General features: G+C 38.4%; 1 protein-coding gene across 2 annotated transcripts in view; it reads left to right on the forward strand.

Moving 5' to 3' along the window:
• The window catches only part of Rab6a (RAB6A, member RAS oncogene family), a 40761-nt gene extending 19914 nt beyond the window's left edge, over positions 1–20847 (forward strand). Inside the window, exons 2-8 of one of the 2 annotated variants that reach the window (XM_041675984.1) lie at positions 4167–4225; positions 5755–5808; positions 6989–7094; positions 9482–9593; positions 14001–14094; positions 16787–16853; positions 18650–20847. In XM_041675984.1, coding sequence (XP_041531918.1) covers positions 4167–4225; positions 5755–5808; positions 6989–7094; positions 9482–9593; positions 14001–14094; positions 16787–16853; positions 18650–18714 — 557 coding nt within the window. In that variant the 3' untranslated portion in view covers positions 18715–20847. Of the gene's footprint in view, positions 1–4166; positions 4226–5754; positions 5809–6988; positions 7095–7157; positions 7264–9481; positions 9594–14000; positions 14095–16786; positions 16854–18649 lie in introns of both variants that reach the window. The other variant, XM_041675983.1, reaches the window with a different exon arrangement.
• Positions 20848–23224: the final 2377 nt, after the last annotated feature.

Here is a 23224-nt window from a genome sequence, read left to right on the forward strand (position 1 = left end):
TCCTCCCCTCATCTTCCCCTTCTATCCTCCCTCCTTCCCCCACGCTCCCAATTTTGTCAGGCGATGTTGTCCGTGTCCCCTTTACAGGTGGGTCTATATGTTTTTCTTAGGGTTCAACTTGTTACTTAACTTCTCTAGGATCATGAACTATATGCTCAGTATCCTTTGCTTTACAGCTAGTATTCATTTATGAGTGAGTATATACCATGTTCATCTTTCTGGGTCTGGGTTACCTTACTCAGGATGGTGTTTTCTAGTTCCATTCATTTGCATGCAAAATTCAAGATGTCTTTTTTTTTTTTTTAACCACTGAGTGGTACTCTTATGTGTAAATATGCAACATTTTCTTTATCCGTTCCTGGGCTGAGGAGCAACTAGGTTGTTTCCAGGTTTTGACTATTACAAATAATGCTGCTATGTACGTAGTTCAATAAGTGTCCTTATAGTATGATTGAGCATCTTTTGGGTATATGCCCAAGAGTGATACTGCTGGGTCCTGAAGTAGGCTGATTCCCAATTTTCTGAGAAACCACCATACTGATTTCTGAAGTGGTTGTACAAGTTTACATTCCCACCAGCAAAACCCTTACTCCACATCCTCTCCAGCATAAGCTATCATTGGTGGTTTTGATCTTAGCCATTCTGACTGGTGTAAGATGGTATCTCTCAGAGTTGTTTTGATTTGCAATTCCCTGATGGCTAAGGATGTTGAACATTTCCTGAAGTGTCTTTCGGCCATTTGAGATTCTTCTGTTGAACATTGTTTAGTTCTGTTCCCCATTTTTAAATTGAGTTATTTGGAAATTTGATGTCTAATTTCTTGAGTTCTTTATATATTTTGGAGATCAGTCCTCTGTCTAATGTGGAGTTGGTGAAGATCTTTTCCCATTCAGTAGGCTGCCTTTGTCTTACTGACCATGTCCTTTGCTTTACAGAAGCTTCTCCGTTTCAGGAGGTCCCATTTATTTATTGTTGCTCTCAGTGTCTGTGCTGCTGTTGCTATAGTTTAGGAAGTGGTCTCCTGTGCCCATGCATTGAAGACTCCTTCCCACTTTCTCTTCTATCAGGTTCAGTATGGTCGGATTTATATGGAGGTCTTTAATCCATTTGGACTTGAGATTTGTGCATGGGGATAAATAAGGATTTGTTTTCATTCTTCTACATGTTGACATCCAGTTATGCCAGCACCATTTGTTGAAGATGCTTTCTTTTTATTGTATAATTTTAGCTTCTTTATCAAAAATCAGGTGTTTATAGGTGTGTGGATTAATATCTGGGTCTTCGATTCAATTCCCTTGGTCGACCTCTCTGTTTTTATGCCAAGCTGTTTTCATTACTGTAGCTCTATAATAGAACTCAGTCAGCCTCCGGAAGTTCCTTTATTGTACAGGATTATTTTGACTGTCCTGGGTTTTTTGTTTTTCCATATGAAATTGAGTATTGTTCTTTCAGAGTCTGTGAAGAATTGTGTTGGGATTTTGATGGGGATTGCATTGGATCTATAGGTTGCTTTTGGTAGGATTGCCATTTTTATTATGTTGATCCTACCTATCCAAGAGCAAGGGAGATCTTTTCATTTTCTGGTATCTTCAATTTTTTTCTTCAAAGACTTTAAAGTTTTTGTCGAACAGGTCTTTCACTTCTTTGGTTAGGGTTACCACAAGATATTTTATGTTATTTGTGGCTATTGTGAAAGGTGATGTTTCTCTGATTTCCTTAACAGCTTCTTTATCCTTTGTATATAAGAGTGCTGCTGATTTTTTTTTTTTTAGTTGCTCTTGTGACCTGCCACATTACTGAATGTATTTATCAAATGTAGAAGTTCCCTAGTGGAGGTTTTGGGGTCACTTATGTATATTATCATATCATCTGCAAATAATGAAAGTTTGACTTCTTCCTTTCCAATTTGAATCCCCTTGATCTCCTTTTGTTCTCTTATTGCTCTAGCCAGAACTTCAAGAACTATGTTGAATAGATGTGGAGAAAGTGGACAACCTTCTCTTGTTCCTGATTTTAGTGGGATCACTTTGAGTTTCTCTTCATTTAATTTGTATGTTGGTTGTTGGCTTGCTGTTTATTGTTTTTATTATGTGTAGATGCTATGTTCCTTGTGTCCCTGATCTCTTCAAGGCCTTTATCATAAAGAGGTGTTGGATTTTGTCAAATGCTTTTCAGCATCTAATGAGATGACCTTATGGGTTTGTTTGTTTGTTTGTTTCAGTTTATTTATGTGGTGAATTACATTGATAGATTTTCAGATGTTGAATTGTCCCTGCATCTCTGGGAAGAAGCCGACTTGATCATGGTGGATGATTTTTTTTTTTAGTGTGTTCTTGGATTTGGTTTGCCAGTATTTTATTATTTTTGCATCCTTGTTCATGAGAGATTGGTCTGTAATTCTCTTTCTTGGTTGAGTCTTTGTGTGGTTTGGTATCAGGGTAACTGTAGCCTTATAAAGAGTTTGGCAATGTTCCTTCTCTTTCTATTTTGTGGAACACTTTGAGTATAGGTATTAGCTCTTTGAAGTTCTGGCAGAATTCTCCACTGAAACCATCTAGCCCTGGGCTCTGTTTTTTGTTTGGTAGGCATTTGATGACAGCTTCTATTTCCTTGCAGGTTATGGTCTATTTAAATTGCTCTCCTGGTCTTGATTTAATTTTGGTATGTGGTGCCTATCCAGAAAATTGTCCATTTCTTTTCAGTTTTCCAATTTTGTGGAGTACGGGTTTTTGTAGTATGACCTAATGATTCTCTGGATTTCCTCAGTGTCTGTTGTTATGTCCCCCTTTTCATTTCTTATTTTGTTAATTTAGATATTCTCTCTCTCTCTCTCTCTCTCTCTCTCTCTCTCTCTGCCTTTTGATTAGTTTGGATAAGGGTTTGTCTATCTTGTTGATTTTTCTCAAAGAACCAGCTCTGTTTCATTGATTCTTTATATTGTTTCCTTTGTTTCTTTTTTGTTGATTTCTGCCCTCAATTTGATTATTTCCTGTCTTCTACTCCTCCTGGGTGAGTCTGCTTGTTTTTGTTCTAGAGCTTTCAGGTGTGCTTTTTTATTTCCTTATTTCTTCTTTGACCCAGGGGTGGTTCAATAGAGCACTGTTTAATTTCCATGTGTTTGTGGGTTTTCTGAAATTAGTGTTGCTGTTGTATTCTAATTTTAAACCATGGTGATCCAATAAAATACAGAGGATTACTTCAAATTTTTTCTATCTGATGAGGTTTGCCTTGTTACCGAGTATGTGGTCAATTTTAGAGAAGGTTCCATTTGGTGCTGAGAAGAAGGTATATTCTTTTGTATTGGGTGGAATGTTCTGTAGATGTCTGTTAATTCCATTTGAGTCATGATATCTGTTCTCTTATTTCTCTGTTAGGTTTCTGTCTGGTTGACCTGTCCATTGGTGAGAGTTGAAGTCTCCCACTATTAGTGTGTGGGGTTTGATGTGCGATTTAAGCTTTAGTAGTGCTTCTTTTACATATGGGGGTGTTCTTGTATTTGGGGCATAGATGTTCAGGATTGAGACTACATCCTGATTGTTCCTGCTGTGAGTATAAATTGTTCTTCTCCATCTCTTTTGATTGATTTTAGTTTGAAGTCTTTTTTAGATATTGAGACAGCTACACCCACTTATTTCTTACTTTGTCCGTTTGATTGGAAAATCTTTTCCCGACACTTTACTCTGAGGTAATGTCCATCTTTGAGGTTGAGGTGTGTTTCTTATATGCAGCAGAAGGCTGGATCCTGCTTTCATATCTGTTCTTTTAATCTATGTCTTTTTATGGGTGAATTGAGTCCATTGATATTAAGAGATATTAATGGCCAGTGATTGTTAATTCCTGTTATTTTTTTCAGTGGTAGTGTGTTTCTCTTCTTGGGGTTTTGTTGGTATGAGGTTATCTGTTGCCTGTGTTCCTGTGGGTGCACTTAGCTTCCTTGGGTTGGGGTTTTGCTTCTAATATTTTCTGTAGGGCTGGATTTGTGAATAGGCATTGTTTAAATCTAGTTTTGTCATGGAATCTGTTATTGAGAAAGCCCTGTCAGCAAACTTTTGATAAAACCTTTTAATGTATTTTCCATTTGATTACAGTTCTTTGAGCAGTGCCTGGGAACCTAGTGTATTTAATATATTACTTACTAAGGAAATCTCTATCTTTTTTTATTTCAGTTGGAAAGACATCCTTAATCACCAGATTCATGTATGACAGTTTTGACAACACCTATCAGGTATTTTTGTTTTTCCAGATTATTAAATTTATTTCTTAATATTAAGAGGAATGGTTATGGTATTTTTTTAAGTTCTTTTATTTACATGCAGTCATAGATATAAAAGTGCTTTCCATGGGCAGTGGTGGTTTACGACTTTAATCACAGCAGGTGGATCTCGAGTTCCATTATAGCACGACCAAAAGCTACACAGAGAAACCCTGTCTTGAAAAATAAAAAAAAAAAAGGAAAAGTGCTTTCAATAATGTGTAAACTATTATATAAACAACACAATGTGTAAATTATTATATAAATCTTGTCCGTAGTCCTAGCCTTACTCAGTTTGCTTCTTCCACAGCCTATTGAAAAATTATTTTTAATGTCATCTTGGAGGGAATTAGAAGTGATACTAATATTTATTTATTTATTTATTTATTTATTTGGTAGAGAAATCACAAGTCTGAGGTTCCTTTTTAGGAATTGATTTCAGTTTATGATGTCAGAGGATTCAGGCCATCCTGACATGAAAGTCACAGTGGATTAATCAGTTCACTTGTCAGTGCATCAGAAGCAGGGAGGGACATGCCAGCATGCAGATGCCTTTTTCCTCTTTTTCTTTTAAAATTGGATTTGCTCATTTTATTTTATGTGTGAGTGTTTTACCTGCATGTATGTATGCATACCACGAGCATGCTTTGTGCCCATGGGATCAGAAGAGAGCATTGGATCCCCTGGAACTGGCATTATGGATGGTCATGAACCACTATGTGAGTGCTGGGAAGTGAGCTTGCTTTCCTGCAAGAGAACTGTTCTTAACTGCTGAGCTGTCAACTTCAACTCCATGTCCCAATTATTTTTAATTTATCTTCCTATTTAATTTTAGACTTCTTAACTTGTTCACTTTTTTTTCTAGTTTTTGCCTTTTAAAATTCTTGATTATTTAACCAGGTACACAGTGTACTGTGTTTGAACCACAGGAGATACTTAGCATTGAATGATAAAGAGAAAATTTTATTTCCCTTACTTTAATACATTACTTACATATTGGAAGAGTCATGTCCCTTTGAAAATCATACTTCTGAGTCTCTGTGGCATAAGAACAAGCCATTATATAGGAAGTTTAGTCATGGTTATCTTTACATCAACAGTATTTCATAAAATTGCTTTGGGGTAAATAATAGTCATCCTGATTGAGAACATTAAGATATTCAGACAAAACTTTGTATTCAGATATTTGAATATTCTGGTACATAAAAAAAAATCCCTATTGCCTTGTTCTCTAAAATGAGAAAAATTAGTGTGAGAATGAATTATCTTTCATGAATGAGGATGAGAGTTGATCACATAAAGGGCCTGAATTAGTCTCCAACACAGAGTGAGTGCTTAGTACATGGAAGCAGGTTAACATTGGACATGTTTGTCACCACTTGAATAAAGTGTGGTTATGTGTATATTCATTATTCTTTTAAATTCATAAACCCTATCTTACCCTAAACTGTTGACCACCACCAGACTGCTATTCCTTACTAACTCTTTTGTTTTGTTTATAGGCGACAATTGGCATTGACTTCTTATCAAAGACAATGTACTTGGAGGATCGAACAGTGAGTAATATTTTCAGTGTGCAATTTTCCGCACGCTGCAGGCTGGAAACCAGGATCACAGCTGTGGTCGCCATCAGAAGTGCTTAACAAAATCATCAAAATTGGATCTTGAGAAAAATTTATTACAAAGTTGTTTTTGGCACTCTGATTTCTTATTTCCGTTTCACATCCAAAGTCAAAATTTGTTTGTAAAATTCTGGTGTCCTTAGACTTACTTTGCTATCTTGATTTAGAAAGAAGGACAACACGTAGATTTATAAGAGAACTAAAAGAATTTTCATGAGAAATTAGAGCTACTAAAGACTCTGAGCACCCCTCAGGTCATTCGGGAAGGTTTCATAATTGTGAACTTAAAGACTTTGTCAGACTAGAACATGTAACAGGGTTAAATAGAGGAAAATATATATTTATCAGGTTTTGTATCTTCCTTGTTGTTAAATGTTCTTTTAAAAATTTATGTTTTGACCTACTCCTTGAAGAGATTCTTATCATTTAAACATTGAATAACTTAATGTTCCCAAAATATTACATTATCTCTGATATTTTTTCTTATTTCTGAATTATGTTTTTTTTTCTTTTGGATTTTTTTATATATAATATGAAACTATTAAAACTTGAGAGCTTAAACTGCTTTGTATGGGTAAGAAAACTTATTTTTTTATATAGATTGCAGAAATTTTTTTTTTCCTTTTATTTTCTTTTTTTTTTCTCCTCCCCTATTATCCACAGTGTTCTGGGCAGAAATGTATAGAAGAAACACACATAGTCACAGACCCAGGAAACATTGCGTGGCTTTAGAGAGGCTATCAGATGAGCATTGCTTTCTTTACTCTGTCATCTGGTAGCTTGGGGTTCCTTCATTCTCTCTTTATTCTCAGTATTTGAACATCAGCAGTTTACTTTTTATCATTTAGAAGATACCGGGATTCAAAATTTCATGGAGGGGGAGCCCTGTTTCTGATCCTGTAAAGTCTCTCACAGCGTACCTTCAGAACAAGCAGCTTTGTGCTGCTGCTCACTTTTCAGAAATGAGTTTACGTTGTTTTCATTCCTCTGCATTAAACCTCCACATGAGTTGTCTACCACTCATGTTTCAAAAATCATTCCTGTTTTTTTAAGTATCAGTTTTTTAGTTTAGTTCTGTTTTGTTTTTGTTTTTATTTTTTTTCCCATCCCACAGATCAGGCTGCAGCTGTGGGATACTGCGGGTCAGGAACGTTTCCGCAGCCTCATTCCCAGCTACATCCGAGACTCTGCTGCAGCCGTGGTAGTTTACGACATCACAAGTAGGTGTACTGCAGTGCTGACCTTTCTTACTGTTCTCGCTTGTTGACTGATTCTGTTGTTAGGTGCGATTGCAATTGTGGGACACAGCAGGTCAAGAGCGGTTCAGGAGCTTGATTCCTAGCTACATTCGAGACTCCACTGTGGCAGTTGTTGTTTATGATATCACAAGTGAGTGGGGGGATTGCGCATTTCTGATCTCCTTCAACCCTTAGCTTAGCTGCATGCATGTTTGTCTTGTGCTTGTTTTCCTTACTGGCATGTAAAGTGTTTTATCACAGACTAGCCAAGTCAGAAATACTTGCCTCCATGTTTGTGCCAGTATGCTTTATGTCTCTGTGCCAGCGTTTCCACCTTCAGAAACTGCCTTTTGACTCTATTTATAAATCTTTTTCAAGGTTTCTGTGGTATCCTCCTATCCATAAAGTATCCCGTAATTGTACTTTAAAGGTATTACTCATTAATTTATCTCAGATTTCAAAGATAATCTATATTTAAACCTCTTGCCAAATATTCTAGATTCTGTATGGCTTCTTTTGAGCCTTTTAAAAGAGTCTGCCTGCTAGTGTTTTCTCTGCTTCCCTCTTGCAGTCAATTTCTTAAATAGAGAAAAACAGAGAAGCACAATGTATATTTTTCTGTTAGTCATTTTTGTTTGAATATGTGGATTCTGTGGCTGGTTTTCTTTGTTGCTAACAAATTACGCTTTCATTTCTCTCCAAGAAAAAATTTAAATGGGAAATGAAACAGTATTTTTTAAAGATCTATTTATTATGTATACAACATTCTGCGCTCCAGAAGAAGGCACCAGATCTCATTATAGGTGCTTGTGAGCCACCATATGGGTTCTGGGAATTGAACTAGGACCTCTAGAAGAGAAGCCACTGCTACTGCTCTTAACCGCTGAACCATCTCTCCAGCCCCATAGTATTTTTTTTTTCCTTTCTTTTCTTCAAAACCTGAAGTGTTTTGGTCTTTAAGTGACTACAAAATTTCCCTGGAGCATTGGCGACAGCTGTCTGGTTGAAACTATCCTTGTAAAGTGTTTTATTATACATGTAAGGCAATATTCAACATCATTCCATAGACTAGTCCATAATTTATAGGGAAAAAAAAGATTATTTACAGCATCTTGGACTTAGGTAAAAATATGTCTAAGAGCTGATTTGAGTTAGTCATATTACTAGAAATTTCTGTATATTCACTCAGAAGTCATAGTTACTAAACAGTAACTACAGTGGCAATATTAAAAAGACTATATTCCACAATGTATTTTTCTTTCTCTCTCTTTTTTTTTTTTTTTTTTTTTTTGGTTTTTCGAGACAGGGTTTCTCTGTGGTTTTGGAGCCTCCTGGAACTAGCTCTGTAGACCAGGCTGGCCTCAAATTCACAGAGATCCACCTGCCTCTGCCTCCCAAGTGCTGGGATTTAAGGCGTGCGCCACCATCGCCCGGCTTCTTTCTCCTTTTTTTTTTTTTTAACTTTTGGATATGTACTGTATGTAGTCTTCTCTTCAAGTTTTACTTTAGATTGTAACTGGTTTTTTTAAAAACTAGTTAATGTTCATCATAATGCGTTTGCTCGTTTTGTAGCTTTAAAGTATTTGTGTTTACTTTAACCGAAGCTTGTTATACCTTTCTTCTAAAATTCCACGAATGTGTTTAAATAGTAGTAAATTTGTTACTTTAGCTGCTAAAAAACATATTGAAGTATTCTGGCAAGAATCCAATACTTAAAGAATGAATTCAGTTAGAAGTGAGCCTGATCCATCAAACTAATTAACTTAAGGTCACTTCACATCGACTCTAATACAAAACAAAGTGCAAGCTCCAGGCTCCATGATTCACACCTTCAATTCCAGGAGAAGGGAGATAGAGGCAAGGGAAAGGATTTTTAAAAACACGGTTAAAGTGATCACAAACTGAGTAAGCAATGCAAGCACAGTGGGATTGAAAGCCTTTATGAGTTCTCTGGGATGTGTCGGGACTTCTGGCTCACATACTTCTGAAATGCTTTCTTTGTCATGTGGTATGTATTAGAATAAGTGATCCAGAAGAGCATTGTGGCAGTGTGACACCATATTATCTGCTGAGCTGTCTTGATGTCAGAACACTGGTTTTTATAATTATATAGTGCTTTGCAGGAGTTTGGTTATTGTCAAAAGAGCTTTTCTCTAAAATGAACTTTGAGGATTTTTTTTCTTCTTCAGACTCATTTACATCACTGACAGCTGTAATCAGATAAAATGGAGTTACACTGTAGGCACATTAAAGATGGGGTCTTAATGTGCTGTCCCTCTTCCCTCTTTCAGGGTGTTTGTGGGAAGTGTTGTCCTTCACTGGGGGTGGCATTTTCAGTAACTAATCCTTCTGTCCACTCTCAATGCTAGATGTTAACTCATTCCAGCAAACTACAAAATGGATTGATGATGTCAGAACAGAAAGAGGAAGTGATGTCATCATCATGCTAGTAGGAAATAAGACAGATCTTGCTGATAAAAGGTATGAAATTACTGAATGCTTGGTTTCTATGTTAAACACCATGTTTGTTTACTAAAAAAAATTTTCCAGAAAAGGAGACATTTCACTTTGTTACTCCTTTTTAGGGAGATAATCTGAATATAAGTATAAAGATTAAATTACATTTGTTTTGTCTAAACCCATAAACAGCACTTTTACAGAATTGTTAAACATGAAGACAGCAAATATTTTCTATTTTTTAAGGTTTAGTAAGTGGAGCAATGATTTGTTAAAAAGTAACACCAAGTAACTTATCTTTAAAAAGTATTCATAATAATTAGACACGCATGTACTTGTCTTCTTATAAACATAGAATTTTATTATAATTGAGTGATGTGGTCTGTATGTGTTTGTGGGGTTCTGATTGTGTGGTCGTACCAGGCGTATGAACAGCTTGATTGTAGCACCTTAGTCAAAGGAGCAAAGCTCATTCCAGGCACAAGGGGCCAAGTGTATTGACCTTGGCTACAGAGCCCGTGTGAGTGGCCTCAGCACTGGTCAGTGCTCCGTTGTACATTCTCTCTGCTTAGTCTTGAGCACAGTCTTTAGTTAGTGAAGCTTTTACTGTTTATTACTATTTACTGTTTATTACTATTTACTACTTACTATGACTTTTACTGTTTACTACTTACTCGTTCATGAGTTGGATATTGAAATTCGGGTGATGAACTTGTGCTATTAAACTAAAATATTGCAGTGTAATCTGTGTATAAAGAATTTTGATGTTAAGCCTACTTCTATCCAGTAGCAGAAATAGAATTGGTAGTATAATTGGAAAGAAAATGTTTTTGAGATAGGGTTTCTCTGTGTAGCTTTGGCTGTCTTAGAACTTACTCTTGTAGACCACCAGGCTAGCTCCAAACTTAGAAGTATCTGCTTGCTTCTGCCTCCTGAGTGCTGTGATTAAAGACATTAGCCACTACCACCTGCTTTGGTTTACATTTTTAATAATTGGTAAATCATTACAAAAATTATAGCAAAAAAAAAATTATAGCAGCAAATTAGCATGAAAGTTTTTACATAAAACTTAGAGTCACAAGGCTAAATGCATATGGTTTTAATATTTTTAGTGTTTTTTATTTATGTGTATATGTGTACCATGTGTATGCCTCCTTGTCTGTATATGCACTGCATGTGTTCAGGTGCCCACTCAGACCAAAAGATGGCATCAGACTAATTCATTATGCCTGTAATTCCAGAATTTGAAAGGTGAAGGCAGGAAGATCAGAAATTTAAAACATCTTGGGCTAGTAAATTCTAGGCCAGCCAAGGAAGGATACATGAGATTCTACCGCCAAACAAAAGTATCCAATGAGTTCAGCCATATGGTCTACAAGAGCTAGTTCCAGGACAGGCTCCAAAACCACAGAGAAACCCTGTCTCGAAAAACTTAAAAAAAAAAAAAAACAAATCAGTAAAATAAATCTTAGTTTTATACAGCTGGGGAGATGGTTCTGTAGCACTTGCAATAGGGAAACTTCCACTAGTCTACACTGATGGCCCCATCTAAGTCTCCTGGCAGCAGTGGATGCATAGCCTGAACGGGCTGGGGTCGGGTTGGTGACTACCCTGGTCGTCAGCAGAGAGCCTTTATCCATTGACTGATGGAGACAGGTTCAGAGACCCACAGCCAAACATTGGCCCAAGCTCGGGGAGTCCTGCTGAAGAGGGAGAAGAAGGATTGTAGGAGCCAGAGAGGATCAGGAACATCAGAGGAAAACCCATAGAAACGGCTAGCCTGGTTCACAGGAACTGAAGTGTCTGAACCATCAACCAGGGAACCTGCATGGGACCAACTTGGGCCCTCTGCATATATGTGACAGTTGTGTAGCTTGCTCTATTTGTAGGATAACTAACAATGGAGCAGGGGCTACCCCTGGTACTTTGGCTCTTGGGAACATCTTCCTCATGCTTGCCCAGCCTCAGTACAAGGGGGGTATTGTATTAGGCCGCTTGTTCATTCTCACCTGCCCAGAACTGAAATACCACACAGAAACTATTATTTGCAATACTGTTTGACCAATAGCTTAAGTGTATTTATGGCTAACATATCATTAACCAATAAAGGCAGCACATACACAGGACTTCCTATGTCAGGGGAGGTGCTTTGTCTTATGGCAGCTTGATATGCCACGGGAGTCCTTCCCCTTTCTGAGCAAATACAGAGGAGGGGAGACTGTAGTCAAGGTATAAAATTAATATTTTTTTAAAAGAACACATGCTATGCAAGCATGAAGACCTGAATTCAGTTCCTAGCACTTAAGAAGTCATCTGTGGTCAGACCTTCTCATTAATCCAGAGCTGGGTGCACAGAGACAGAAGGATTGCTGGGACTGCCAGCCCTGTAGGGAGAGACCTGTTCAAGGGATAGGGATGCATACCTGTTCACCTAGGTAGTCACAGCACCTGCACACACGGGTTGTTAAACTGGGGACTTAGTGTTGGGGCCCATGTGGGTCCAACACAGATTCCCTAACTGGACTGGAACGCAGTCGCGAGGAATAATCAGACACAGCTTACACGGTCATCATGGAAGGGCATGATCTCTCGAAGATCCAAACACCTTATATATCATCACATCAATTGAGCGGGAAAACGCATTAGGCTGTCTTCTAGGCAACCAGAGGAATGGGCTCAAGTCACATCCACATTTACCTGCACGCTAGCAGCCATGAATTAGCATCTCTATAAGACATCCTCCAAATTACAAAGGAAGGATGCACCAAACCTCTTAACTCTTTTAAGTCATCAGCTTCAGCCAACACCTCTTCTCAGGTGATCTACATTCTAACAAAAGAAACTAGAAGCAGCACATCCTGGCTATTGTTAAACAGAGACAGCTTGTCTGCAGAGTTACGTGATCAGCTCAGACCCTCAGACCGGGTTTATGGCTCTTGTGCCATACAGAAATATGGGCCTGCAGCTTAGCTAGGACATGCACAAAGCTCTGGCTCTGGCAGAGGCCGTGCATAATGAATGGCGTGGCGGCATTCCCACTTAATGTCTTGTTTCCAGTTGAGGCAAGAGGATCAGAAGCCAAAGGTCATCCTGGGCTACAGGAGCCCCTGTCTTGTTTTAGTTTTTTGTTTGTTTTTGAGATAGGGTTTCTACTTGTAGCCTTGGGTGTCCTGGAACTCTGTAGACCAGGTTGGTCTCAATGTCAGAGATCCTCCTACTTTTGATTCCCCAAGTGCTGTAATTTAAAAAAAAAAAAAAAAAAGCCGGGTGGTGCTGCAGCACACCTTTGATCCCAGCACTCAGTGAATTCGAGACCAGCCTGGGCTACAAGAGCTAGTTCCAGGACAGGCTCCAGAGCTACAGAGAAACCCTGTCTTGAAAAACCAAAAAAAAAAAAAAACAAGGTTCTGGAATTAAGGCATATGCCACCACGCCTGGTCTGAAACTCTGTCTTTGGTTTTGGTTTGGTTTGGTTTAAGTCATTAAGAGGCTGAAGAAATGGCTGAGGTTGAAAGTACTGGCTGTTCTTTCCAGAGGACCTGGGTTCAACTCCCAGGACTCCCATGACATCTTTAGCTATAGCACCAAGGGCTCCGTTGCTCTCTTCTGAACACCTTCATTAGGTACTGATCATGCATGTGGTGAGTAGTCATAGGCAGAACACCTAAACACATGAAACACAGTTTTTAAAAAAAAGAAAAATCCATTAAGCTGTATATAGTCATTGGTAGGGCTCTTGTCTATCGTGTTTAAGACTCCGTTCCCAGTATGGGGTGATGTTGTAGAAAGACGCTTGTTTGTTTCTGCTGCCCAGCCCCAGAAAACCACACAGAAACTCTGTTATTTAAATCACTGCTTGGCCCATTAGCTCTAGCTTCTTGTTGGCTAACTCTTACATCTTAATTTAACCCATTTCTGTGTATCTCCATAAGGCTGTGGCTTACCCAGTAAGTTCCGGCATCTGTCTCCAGCAGGGCTACATGATTTCTCCCTGACTCCGTCCTTCTTTCTCACAGCATTCAGTTTAGTTCTTCTCCCCCCACCCCCACCCCATAGCTCTGTTTTACACTATCAAGCCAAGCGAGTTTCTTTATTAACCAATGGTATTCACAGCATACAGAGGGGGATCCTACATCAGGGTGAGATATACAAACACAAACACGTACAACTCTTAAGTGCTACAGACAGTTAAGTTTTCAAACTAATGACCCAACATCAATAGAACTTTGTTTATAATCTTATGATTTCCTCTTTCAAAAAAAAGAATTTGTTGCCATGTATGGTGATGCACACCTTTGATCCTAGCACTTGGGAGGCAGAGGCAGGCAAGTCTCTGTGAGTTTGTGTTCAAGTTGAGGGAGTTCCAGGACTACAAAGAGAAACCCTGTCTCAAAAAAACAAATAATTTGTCTTTTAATTTTTTTTCTATAGGCAAGTGTCAATTGAAGAGGGAGAGAGGAAAGCCAAAGAGTTGAACGTTATGTTTATTGAAACCAGTGCAAAAGCAGGATACAATGTGAAACAGGTAAGTTTTCTCTGAGTATGAATGTTTGCTCCTAAATCAAGAAAGTGTGAAATAATTGTGATTATGCTAATCTTTAAGGTTTTAGTTCACTTAGCAACAGCAACTAGAATTCAGAAAGTAATAAAAAAAATAACTTGCATAATTTTTGTAAAATGAGAAAATACCAAACTGTTGGAATATTTCTGAATATAAAGTTTTGAACTTCCCATAGTCTCACTACATCCCTGTTGTCTTAAATATAGACTTTCCTTATTTAAGAATTTGAAAACTAGTATTTACTTGCTATAAAAGTACATTCTGATTACTTTATTCTTTATAAATTGCTGGTATTTATATTTTACAAAAGGAAACTGGGTAGTGGTGGTGCATGCCTTTAATCCCAGCACTCTGGAGGCAGAGGCATAACAATGTGCCACTGGTGACATCCCCAAAGCATGGGGTTCAGGGGAACTGAGGGGTTCTCTATCCCTGCAACTCTCAGTGGGAGCTGAGATTGTGCAAGTCTAGGTAACACAGCTGATGCTAGTTCATGTATGCAAAGGCCATACCACGCCAAGAAGACAGCATTTCACAGCACTCCTCCCATTCTCCAGCACTCATAATCCTTCAGTTCCTTTTCTGAGATGTTCACCAGGTCTTCAGGCTGGAGGTGTGTTAGTGAGCACTCACACAATTATTCGCAGCAGTTTGACCAGTTATTAGTCTCTGTATTATCAGCCATTGCAGAAAAGATTTTGTGACTAAAACTCAGAGCAGCATAAATAACGTATGGATAGAAACCTAAATATAACTATTTAGGCTGGACATGGTGGCACACACCCTTAATCCCATGACCATCATGATGGTAGCAGCCAGGCAGGCATGGTGCCGGAGCAGAAGCTCAGAGTTTACTTATCTGATCCTTGAGCAGGAGGCAGAGACAGAAAGAAATAGCTAATTGGGAATGGCTGGACTTTTGAAACCTCACAGCCCACACCAAGGGATAAGGCCATAATCCTTAATTCTTTCCAAACAGTTCTGCCAACTGCAGACCAAGCATCCAAATATATGAGCCTATGGGCATTCTCATTCAAACCATCACACATAAAAACAACTAAATACGTAATAAAGTTTGCTGAGTCGATTCAGAGTTGCTTACACATTTGTTGTGTCTTCAAAAAACCAACTTTTTATTTTGTTGATTCTTTGGATTGTTTGTTGTTGGTCCCATTTCATTAATTTCTGCCCTGATCTTAATGATTTTTTTTCCTCTACTGATTTAGAGTTTGGCTTTCTTGTTCTTTCTCTGGAGCCTTAGGGGTGCATCATTAAGTTATTTGAGTCTCTCTGGTTTCTTAATGTAGGCACTTAGAGCTATAAACTTTCTTCTTAGAACTTCGTTTACTGTATCTCAAGGGTTTGGTGTGTTGTGTTTTCATTTGATTCTAGAAATGTTTTTTGTTTATTGTTTGAATTCTTCATTGTTCGGTTGTGTTGTTTGATCTCCATGACTTTGTGTGTATTCTATGGTTTCTATTGCTCTTTTCTTCAAGCTCGGGTATTCTGTCCCCTCCTTGATCCGTTCTATTACTGAGACTTTCCGCAAAGCTTTTTATTTGACTTTTACTATATTTTTCTAACATTTCAGATTGATTTTTCTTCAATATTTCTTTCTGTTGAAACCCTCCTTTATATCACCCATCGCTTCATCTATTTTGTTTGGGTGTTTTCATGTTGAACGTATTCTTACACTGAGTTCACTGGGGTTTCATCTAATTTTACTAAATGCCATTATTATAGGGTTAATAATTTTTGGAGGAGTTCTATTGTCAGGATTTTTTAGTCTTAACCTCATTAGGGGTTTTACAAATAGTGTTATTTTGTTTCTTGGCTTTGTTTGTTTTCTATATTCTTTCAGTTAAACTCCCCTATTCCTATGGACTTGGATATGCTAGAATAGAGTATATAACTCACAAGCTCAGGGTGCCTGGTGTAAAAATTCTATTTTTTCCCTAAGTAGGAGTTTGACTTAGAAACTGTAGCTGTTTGATCACAGCGCTGTGCAGAAGTCTCACTCTCCAGTTCATGGTTTGTAGTTACTGGCGTCAGTAACTGTTGAGGATTAACAGGTAGTATGGCGTAGACTTTGATTTTAGTTAGTAAGATTGGGAGAGACAAAGGGTGAGTAATGATAAGGATTACATATTAGATCAATTTGGGGTTGGGGGTAAAAATTGAGATGGGCCAGGGCAGTAGTGGCTCATGCCTTTAATCCCAGCACCTGGGAGGCAGAGGCAAGCAGGTCTCTGTGAGTTCAAGGACAGCCAGAGCTGTTACACAGAGAAACCCTGTCTTGAAAAAGCAAAACAAACAAAAAAAATGAGGTGGGAATAAAATAGTTCCCTCACATCCCTACATGAACCTCTTCTGGTCCTACAGACCTGGTGCGTGGTCTCCCTTGTCCTATTACTGTGTCAGTATACATTGTTTCAGATCTATTCAGCATTTAACATTTTGGTGTATTAATGTTGGGTATGTATGTATTTATAAATTTTCTTGATGAATTTGACTTTTTTTTACTGTATAGTGTCTGTAATATGACAGTAATTATCCTCAAGGTCTTAATTTGCCTTCTTACTGCTGTCGTCTAAGGAGTAACCTAAGCTCTGTGCTCTACTTGCCGTCCTACCGTCATCTTGCTTTTCTTCTACAGCTTTTCCGACGCGTTGCTGCAGCTTTGCCTGGGATGGAAAGCACACAGGACAGAAGCAGAGAAGACAGTATCCTTTTTGTTTCTTACAGACAGTCTACTGTCTAGCTGAGCATGGTGGCTCACACCTTTAACCCCAGCACTTGGGAAGCAGAGGCAGGTAGGTCTCTGAGTTTGAGGCCAGCCTGGTCTGTACAGTGAATTCCAAGACAACCAGGTTTATATAGAGATACTCTTTCTCAAAAAAAAAAAAATTTTACTGTTACTACTACTCTTTGGAGCCACACTTGGGTGGTTTATTATTTACTTGTTGCTGGGACAAGCCACCTGACAAAAGTAGGAAGGATAATGGAGGGTTGTGGGGAAGATACAGCAGCAGAGTCTTTCAAGATTGGGAGGCAGTCAGGAAGCTGAGGGGAAAGCTGGTGTTCTGCTCTTTTTCCTCTTTATTTAGTTCAGGACCCCAGCCTGTGAAATGATACCATCCATGGCCAGTAGGATCTTTCTCCCTCAGACCTCGTTTATCTTCTGGATGTTAAGGATTTGGTCAAGTTGCCAATCAAGATTAACTGTCGCAGTTGGCTGTTACCTTGAGTGTACATATTGGTTTCTTAGGTGCACAGAAACTCAGAGGATTTCTTTTGCAAATTAGGCCTGGTTATCCAAATGGCCCTGGCTTCTTACTGTAATTCAGATTTTGTTGCTTGCTCACTTGCTCTTTTTTTCTGTCCTGTGGGGATGGGATGGAGTGGGTTTAGTGTTGTTTGGTTGGGGTTTGTTTGGTTGGGTTTTTTTGTTTGTTGGTTTTGTTTTTGCTTTTTGTCTTAAGACAGTCTTGATTTCAGGCCAGCCCTAAACATCTGACCCTTCACCTTTTGAGTATAAAGTTTTTGAGTGTTTTTTTTTAACAGTTTTTTAAATTTTTTGTGAGCTGTGCTTGCTGGGAATTGAAAGCAGGAAGAATGGTCAGTATTCTTAACCTCTGAGCCATTTTTCCAACCCCTTGAGTATAAAGTTTATAGGCATGCACTGGCTAAGTATATCTTTATGTAGTCCTGGGGGTTTTACCAGGGCTTCCTGCTCTCTCTCTCTCTCTCTCTTTTTTTTTAAAGATTGCTTGCCAGAAGAGGTCTACAGATTCTCCTGGAGCTGGAGTTACATATAGTTATGAGCCATCCATTGTGAGTGCTTAGAACTGAACTCAGAGTATCAAGCACCCCTAACTACTGGAACATATCTCCAGACTTTTTCACTTGCTTTTTATAAGCAAAAAACCTGAGCACCCCCAGTCTTGTGATGTTGTATTTTGAATCCCTTTGACTTTGGGTTTTTCCAGAGTTGGCATAGGAAATAACTCAGAGGGGAGCTGTGTTGTGGCCTCTTATTTTAGGTACAGGACATAACAAAATACGTCTAATCACCAGTTATTTCTAAGAGTTTTGATTAGATGTTTTTACATGAAGACAAGTTTATTAAGCTGAAGACTTCATGACACTGTATTCAGTGATTTTCATTTCTAAATGCTTACTATTTTTTAAGTCTCTATTACTTTTAGTAATTAATAAATTCTACCAAGTTGGAATAACATATTTTCCCCTTAATTTGAATTATTTTGTAGGATATGGTCAGACACAATATAATAGTTTTCTCGTTCATATAGAATAATTTTCTTAGAGTAGATTCCCATGAATAAGGCTTATGTTTCATTGAGTCTTGTTATATATAAGAGATGCATATATCTAGAAAATAATGATTGACTAGGTTTTGAAGTCAAATAGATGTATGAGGGGCTTGCCAGGGATGTCAGTGTTCAGCAGAGTTAGAATTGTACTTTCCTTGTATATGACTCCTTAACTTTTGCTTTAGTGATTGACATTAAACTGGAAAAGCCTCAGGAGCAACCAGTTAGTGAAGGAGGCTGTTCCTGCTAATCTTCCCCTGGCATCTTCAACCCTTCTGCGGAAGCTCACTGCTTTGGCCCCCATATTCTTTCATTGACTACGGTGTGAATATTGGCTTGAACCTTTTCCCTTCAGTAATAACGTTGCAATTCATCATTGCTGCCTGTTTCATGGAGATGATCTATTATTAGCTTCACAAGCACAAAAAAAAGTCAGTGTCTTCATTATTTATATTTTTTAAAAGCCAAACAATTCAGCATATTCGTGATAACTCTGAGGATTAGATACATTTTCTTAACATTTTTTCCCTTTTTAATGTTATGACAATGTGCTTTAAAATGATGAGACTCAGCAGCGTGAGTGCGGCTTGTGAAGAAGCAGTGTGTTCACAGCAGAATTTGCCTTCCTTCTCCCACCCCCTGTTCATACCCTCCCCAAACAAACAAGAGAGGTGGCAAACAACAGTCCAGCCAAGCCCTTTGGAATTATCCTTAGTTTTACAGATACCGTTAGCTCCAGGCCATGAGCCACAATGTACAAAATTATTCTTGAGCACTGATATAAAGTACTTAGACCTTCTTTGAGGTCACAACTCAGCTATTACTATCACGATGAGCAGTGCTTAAATGAGGGAAGAGTTCTGTTGTGTCTTCAGAATGAGTTCTAATGAATTTACTGAGTGTTTACAGGTAAAGGAGCATAAAACATTTATGACCAGAGCAGGTGATCCTTTCACATAAACTTTACTAGACTCTGGGAGAGAAAAGTAGCCAAATACTTCAGAACTGTTTTTCAATATTTATTTCATCATGGAGAATTTACAAAAGTTCAAACAGTTCTCCCCAAATTTTTGAATTGTCAAAATATTGTCTTAAAAAATCAACACCTTTTAAAGCAATAACAGCTCTAAAGACCCAACATTTTAAAAATACTTAAAAAAGCATAAATTTACATTATAGTGACTTGTTTTCAGTCTCTCCTTTCCCTCTCACTGCATGCTTTCTCTGGTCTGCCTCTAGAGGCTTGCAGGAGGACCACTTCCATAATCATCAAATGTGACCTCAAACATCCAGAGAGGGGTATTTGCTATTCTTTAAAAGTTCTTTTGTTGGTAAACTCTTAAAGCACTTGGGTTTCTTTTCATAAAAATGCTATGAAGACAAGGCATTGTAAAAACCAGTTTCCTTTAAGAACCAACAGAAAAATATAAATTGAAAACTTGAGGAAAATTGCTGTATCTAGTAGAAAGTTTAACAACAAAAGAACCCTCACAGAATAGCAAATACCCCTCTCTGGACGTTTGAGGTCACATTTGATTATGGAAGTGGTCCTCCTGCAAGCCTCTAGAGGCAGACCAGAGAAAGCATGCAGTGAGAGGGAAAGGAGAGACTGAAAACAAAAGCCACTGTAATGCAAATCGATGCCTTATTTTTTAGGATTTTTAAAATGTTGGGTCTTTAGAGCTGTTTTTGCTTTTTATTAGATCTATATAAATAAGTTAACTAGCAGTTTAGTTTTGTATTTAAGCTACAATTAATCTTTTTTTCTTTGGTGATATTTATTTCTTTGCCTTTTTTTAAACTTTGAATTTGTAGGTGTTTTGTTGAGTATTTAGAGCTTCATCACCATGGCCAATATGCATTTCCCTTGAAACATTGCAAACAAATAATACTAGGAGTGCACCCTTTTAATCTTTACTAGTTATTGTGAGATTGCTGTGTAAGTTAATAAACACATTTGTAAATACATTGTTTGCAGGGAAAACATTTTGAGTTCTAGCTCAAAAGAAGCCTACTGAGTTTATATTGTAAGCATTACTTAACACAGTATAAAGATGAAAGACAACAAAAATAACTTCATACTTCCTCACCTCCTCATTGCAACAAAATCCTTAACTTGGAAAACCTGACTCCTTCTCTTCCTTTCCTCCTCTTCCTCTCAATTACTGCCACCTTGTAGTACTTGGAGAGCACTTGGATTATGGATCTGAATAGAGAAATACCTTGAGATAATCATTAGCCCACATACCCTGTAACGTATATTCAAATATGGGATGGAGTTGTAAAGTGCTTTTATAATACATGTTATTGTTAAAAGCAAGGATTGACTCTTCTGTTTTATTTTGACATGGCATGTCCTGAAATAAATATCAGTTCAATATGACAGATGGTTCACATTCTTTATTTGAAGGAACTGTGATTCCTGAAAAGGAGGGTGCTGGCTTCTTGAACCTCCATATTCTCCTAGGAGTTGCTAGGGTGAGTGCACTAACCTCCCCTTCTGCAGCCCCACGATGGAAGACAATCAGCCGTGATAGGGAGTCAAGCAGAAACTCAGTTTATTACTGTGAACATCAGCTTATATAGCTTAAGTGACATCGTATGATGTGGGGTCCTCTGGCTGGAGGGACATCTACCTAATTTTTGCTCTGTCGTCCTCACTCAAACTCGAGCCAGATGTTTTTTTCTGTCCTTTAGGCCTCGAGGCCCAGAGGTAATTTTGGCCCAACAGGGCACGATTGTCTTCATACACTGTTGCATTTGATTCTTTTTTTTTTTTAATTTATTTATTATGTATACAATATTCTGTCTGTATGCCTGAAGGCCAGAAGAGGGCGCCAGACCTCTTTACAGATGGTTGTGAGCCACCATGTGGTTGCTGGGAATTGAACTCAGGACCTTTGGAAGAGCAGGCAATGCTCTTAACCACTGAGCCATCTCTCCAGCCCCCAGATTCTTTTTGTTATCTTTGAAAGTAACCAGTGTGCTGTTTTTTCATATTACTGTTTTTCATTTGGCTTGGGATTCTTGAGCTGAAGCAGTAAAGTGTGTTCATCCTCTAGATTTTTTTTTTAAATGCAATTTTGCTGCTAAATATATAAATAAGACACAAAAGAAAACAGTTATTGACTTGGTTTCCCATTCCTGCCAGTGTGCTGAAGACTCGTGCTTCTTCCCTCCTAGAGCTACAAAAATGCACTTGAAGTAAAATAAGTGTGTAGGTGAAGAGCAAGACCAGATGGGTTGGTTGGAAACAGGGAGTTGGAAATCTTTTCAAAAGTGTAAAAGAGGGGTTGCAATTTGAGAGACAGCCCTTACTGATGGACCATATATCAAACAAGGTCTGATACAGTTACAACTGAGCAAAAATATGATGTCAGATGATAGCAGAAAACATCTCTTGTCTGGTAATGTTAGTATAATCTGTTGTGTTTTCAGTCACATAAAAGTACATACAATTATGTATAATTCGTGATGGTAGTAATAAATGCCTATATTGCTATTTAACTGTTATTTTTAAGTGTAGTTCTGCTTATCAAAAAAGATTACAAAATATTACACCAGCCAGACCCTTATACATATGTGGTTACTATGTCCATAATACTCTTTTGTGTTTAAGCTTGTGGTGTTCTGTTACCAGCAAGGAGAATACTGTATCACACACAGACTTTATATAGCCTTGCTTTGTGTCATGTCATTTATCCTTTATAATGTTGACATGGTGAGGACTGACTTTTTATTTTTAAGGTAGTTTTAGCTGACAAGATGCAGTACTTAGAGCCTGGGGCAGTAGGGTTGGGAGTTCAAGTCTGGCAGGGTTACAAAGCAAAACTTTTGTCTTAGGTTGGGGGCAGGGGTGGCACATAACCTTGCAAGCAAGGCTTCTAACTGCATCTAGCCGGTAGTTTGTTTTGTTTGGGACAGGGTTTCTCAAAGCTTTGGAGCTTTTCCTGGAACTTGCTCTCTAGACCAACCTGGCCTTGAACTCAAAGAGATTCTCTGGTCTCTGCTTCCCAAGTGCTGGGATTAAAGGCGTGCGCCACCACTGCCCTGCCCACTGCTTAAACTTTAATTTAAACTTTAGCCAGGTATGGTGGCACATGCCTTTAACCTCAGCATTCAGGAGGCAGAAGCAAGTTGATCCTGAGTTGAAGGGACAGCCTGGTCTACAGAGTTCAGCACAGCTAGAGTCACAGAGAAACCCTGTCTCAAAGGGCTAAAAATAAATAAGCTTTACTGGAACTCAGGAATACTTTGAAACCATTAAGATACAATTGAACACTTAAAATAGTTCTTTTTTGTTTTTCAAGACAGGGTTTCCCAGTAGCTATGAAACCAGTCCTGGAACTCACTCTGTAGACCAGGCTGGCCTTTAACTCACAGAGAATCTGCCTGCCTCTGCCTCCCAATTCTACCACTGCCTGGATGACAACACTAAAACACTTCTTAGGACCTCAAAGTCTGAAGTATTTACTCTCTGGCCATTTATAGAACAAAGGAAATCCCTGTCTTTGGCCAGCCACATCTAACTCTCCTGTCCCGTTAACAAAAATATAGAAGCCACAGGCCAGAGAACTTAGTGCTGCTGTCTTCAAAGCTAGTATTAGTGCACTACAGTTGCCGTGAGAAAGAGGAGTGGATGAACACAGGTAAGGAACTGCAATGAAAGGTCCTGTGGTTTATGGAACTCTTCAGGGCAAGAGTTGCCCCCTCTTCTCAACCTGATAGATGGTTGTAGTTGGATTTTTCTTTGGGCCACC

The sequence above is a fragment of the Microtus oregoni genome, unplaced genomic scaffold, assembly GCF_018167655.1.
Source record: "Microtus oregoni isolate MIOR12 unplaced genomic scaffold, Mior012 000027F_ref0000203, whole genome shotgun sequence".
Classification (NCBI taxonomy): domain Eukaryota; kingdom Metazoa; phylum Chordata; class Mammalia; order Rodentia; family Cricetidae; genus Microtus; species Microtus oregoni.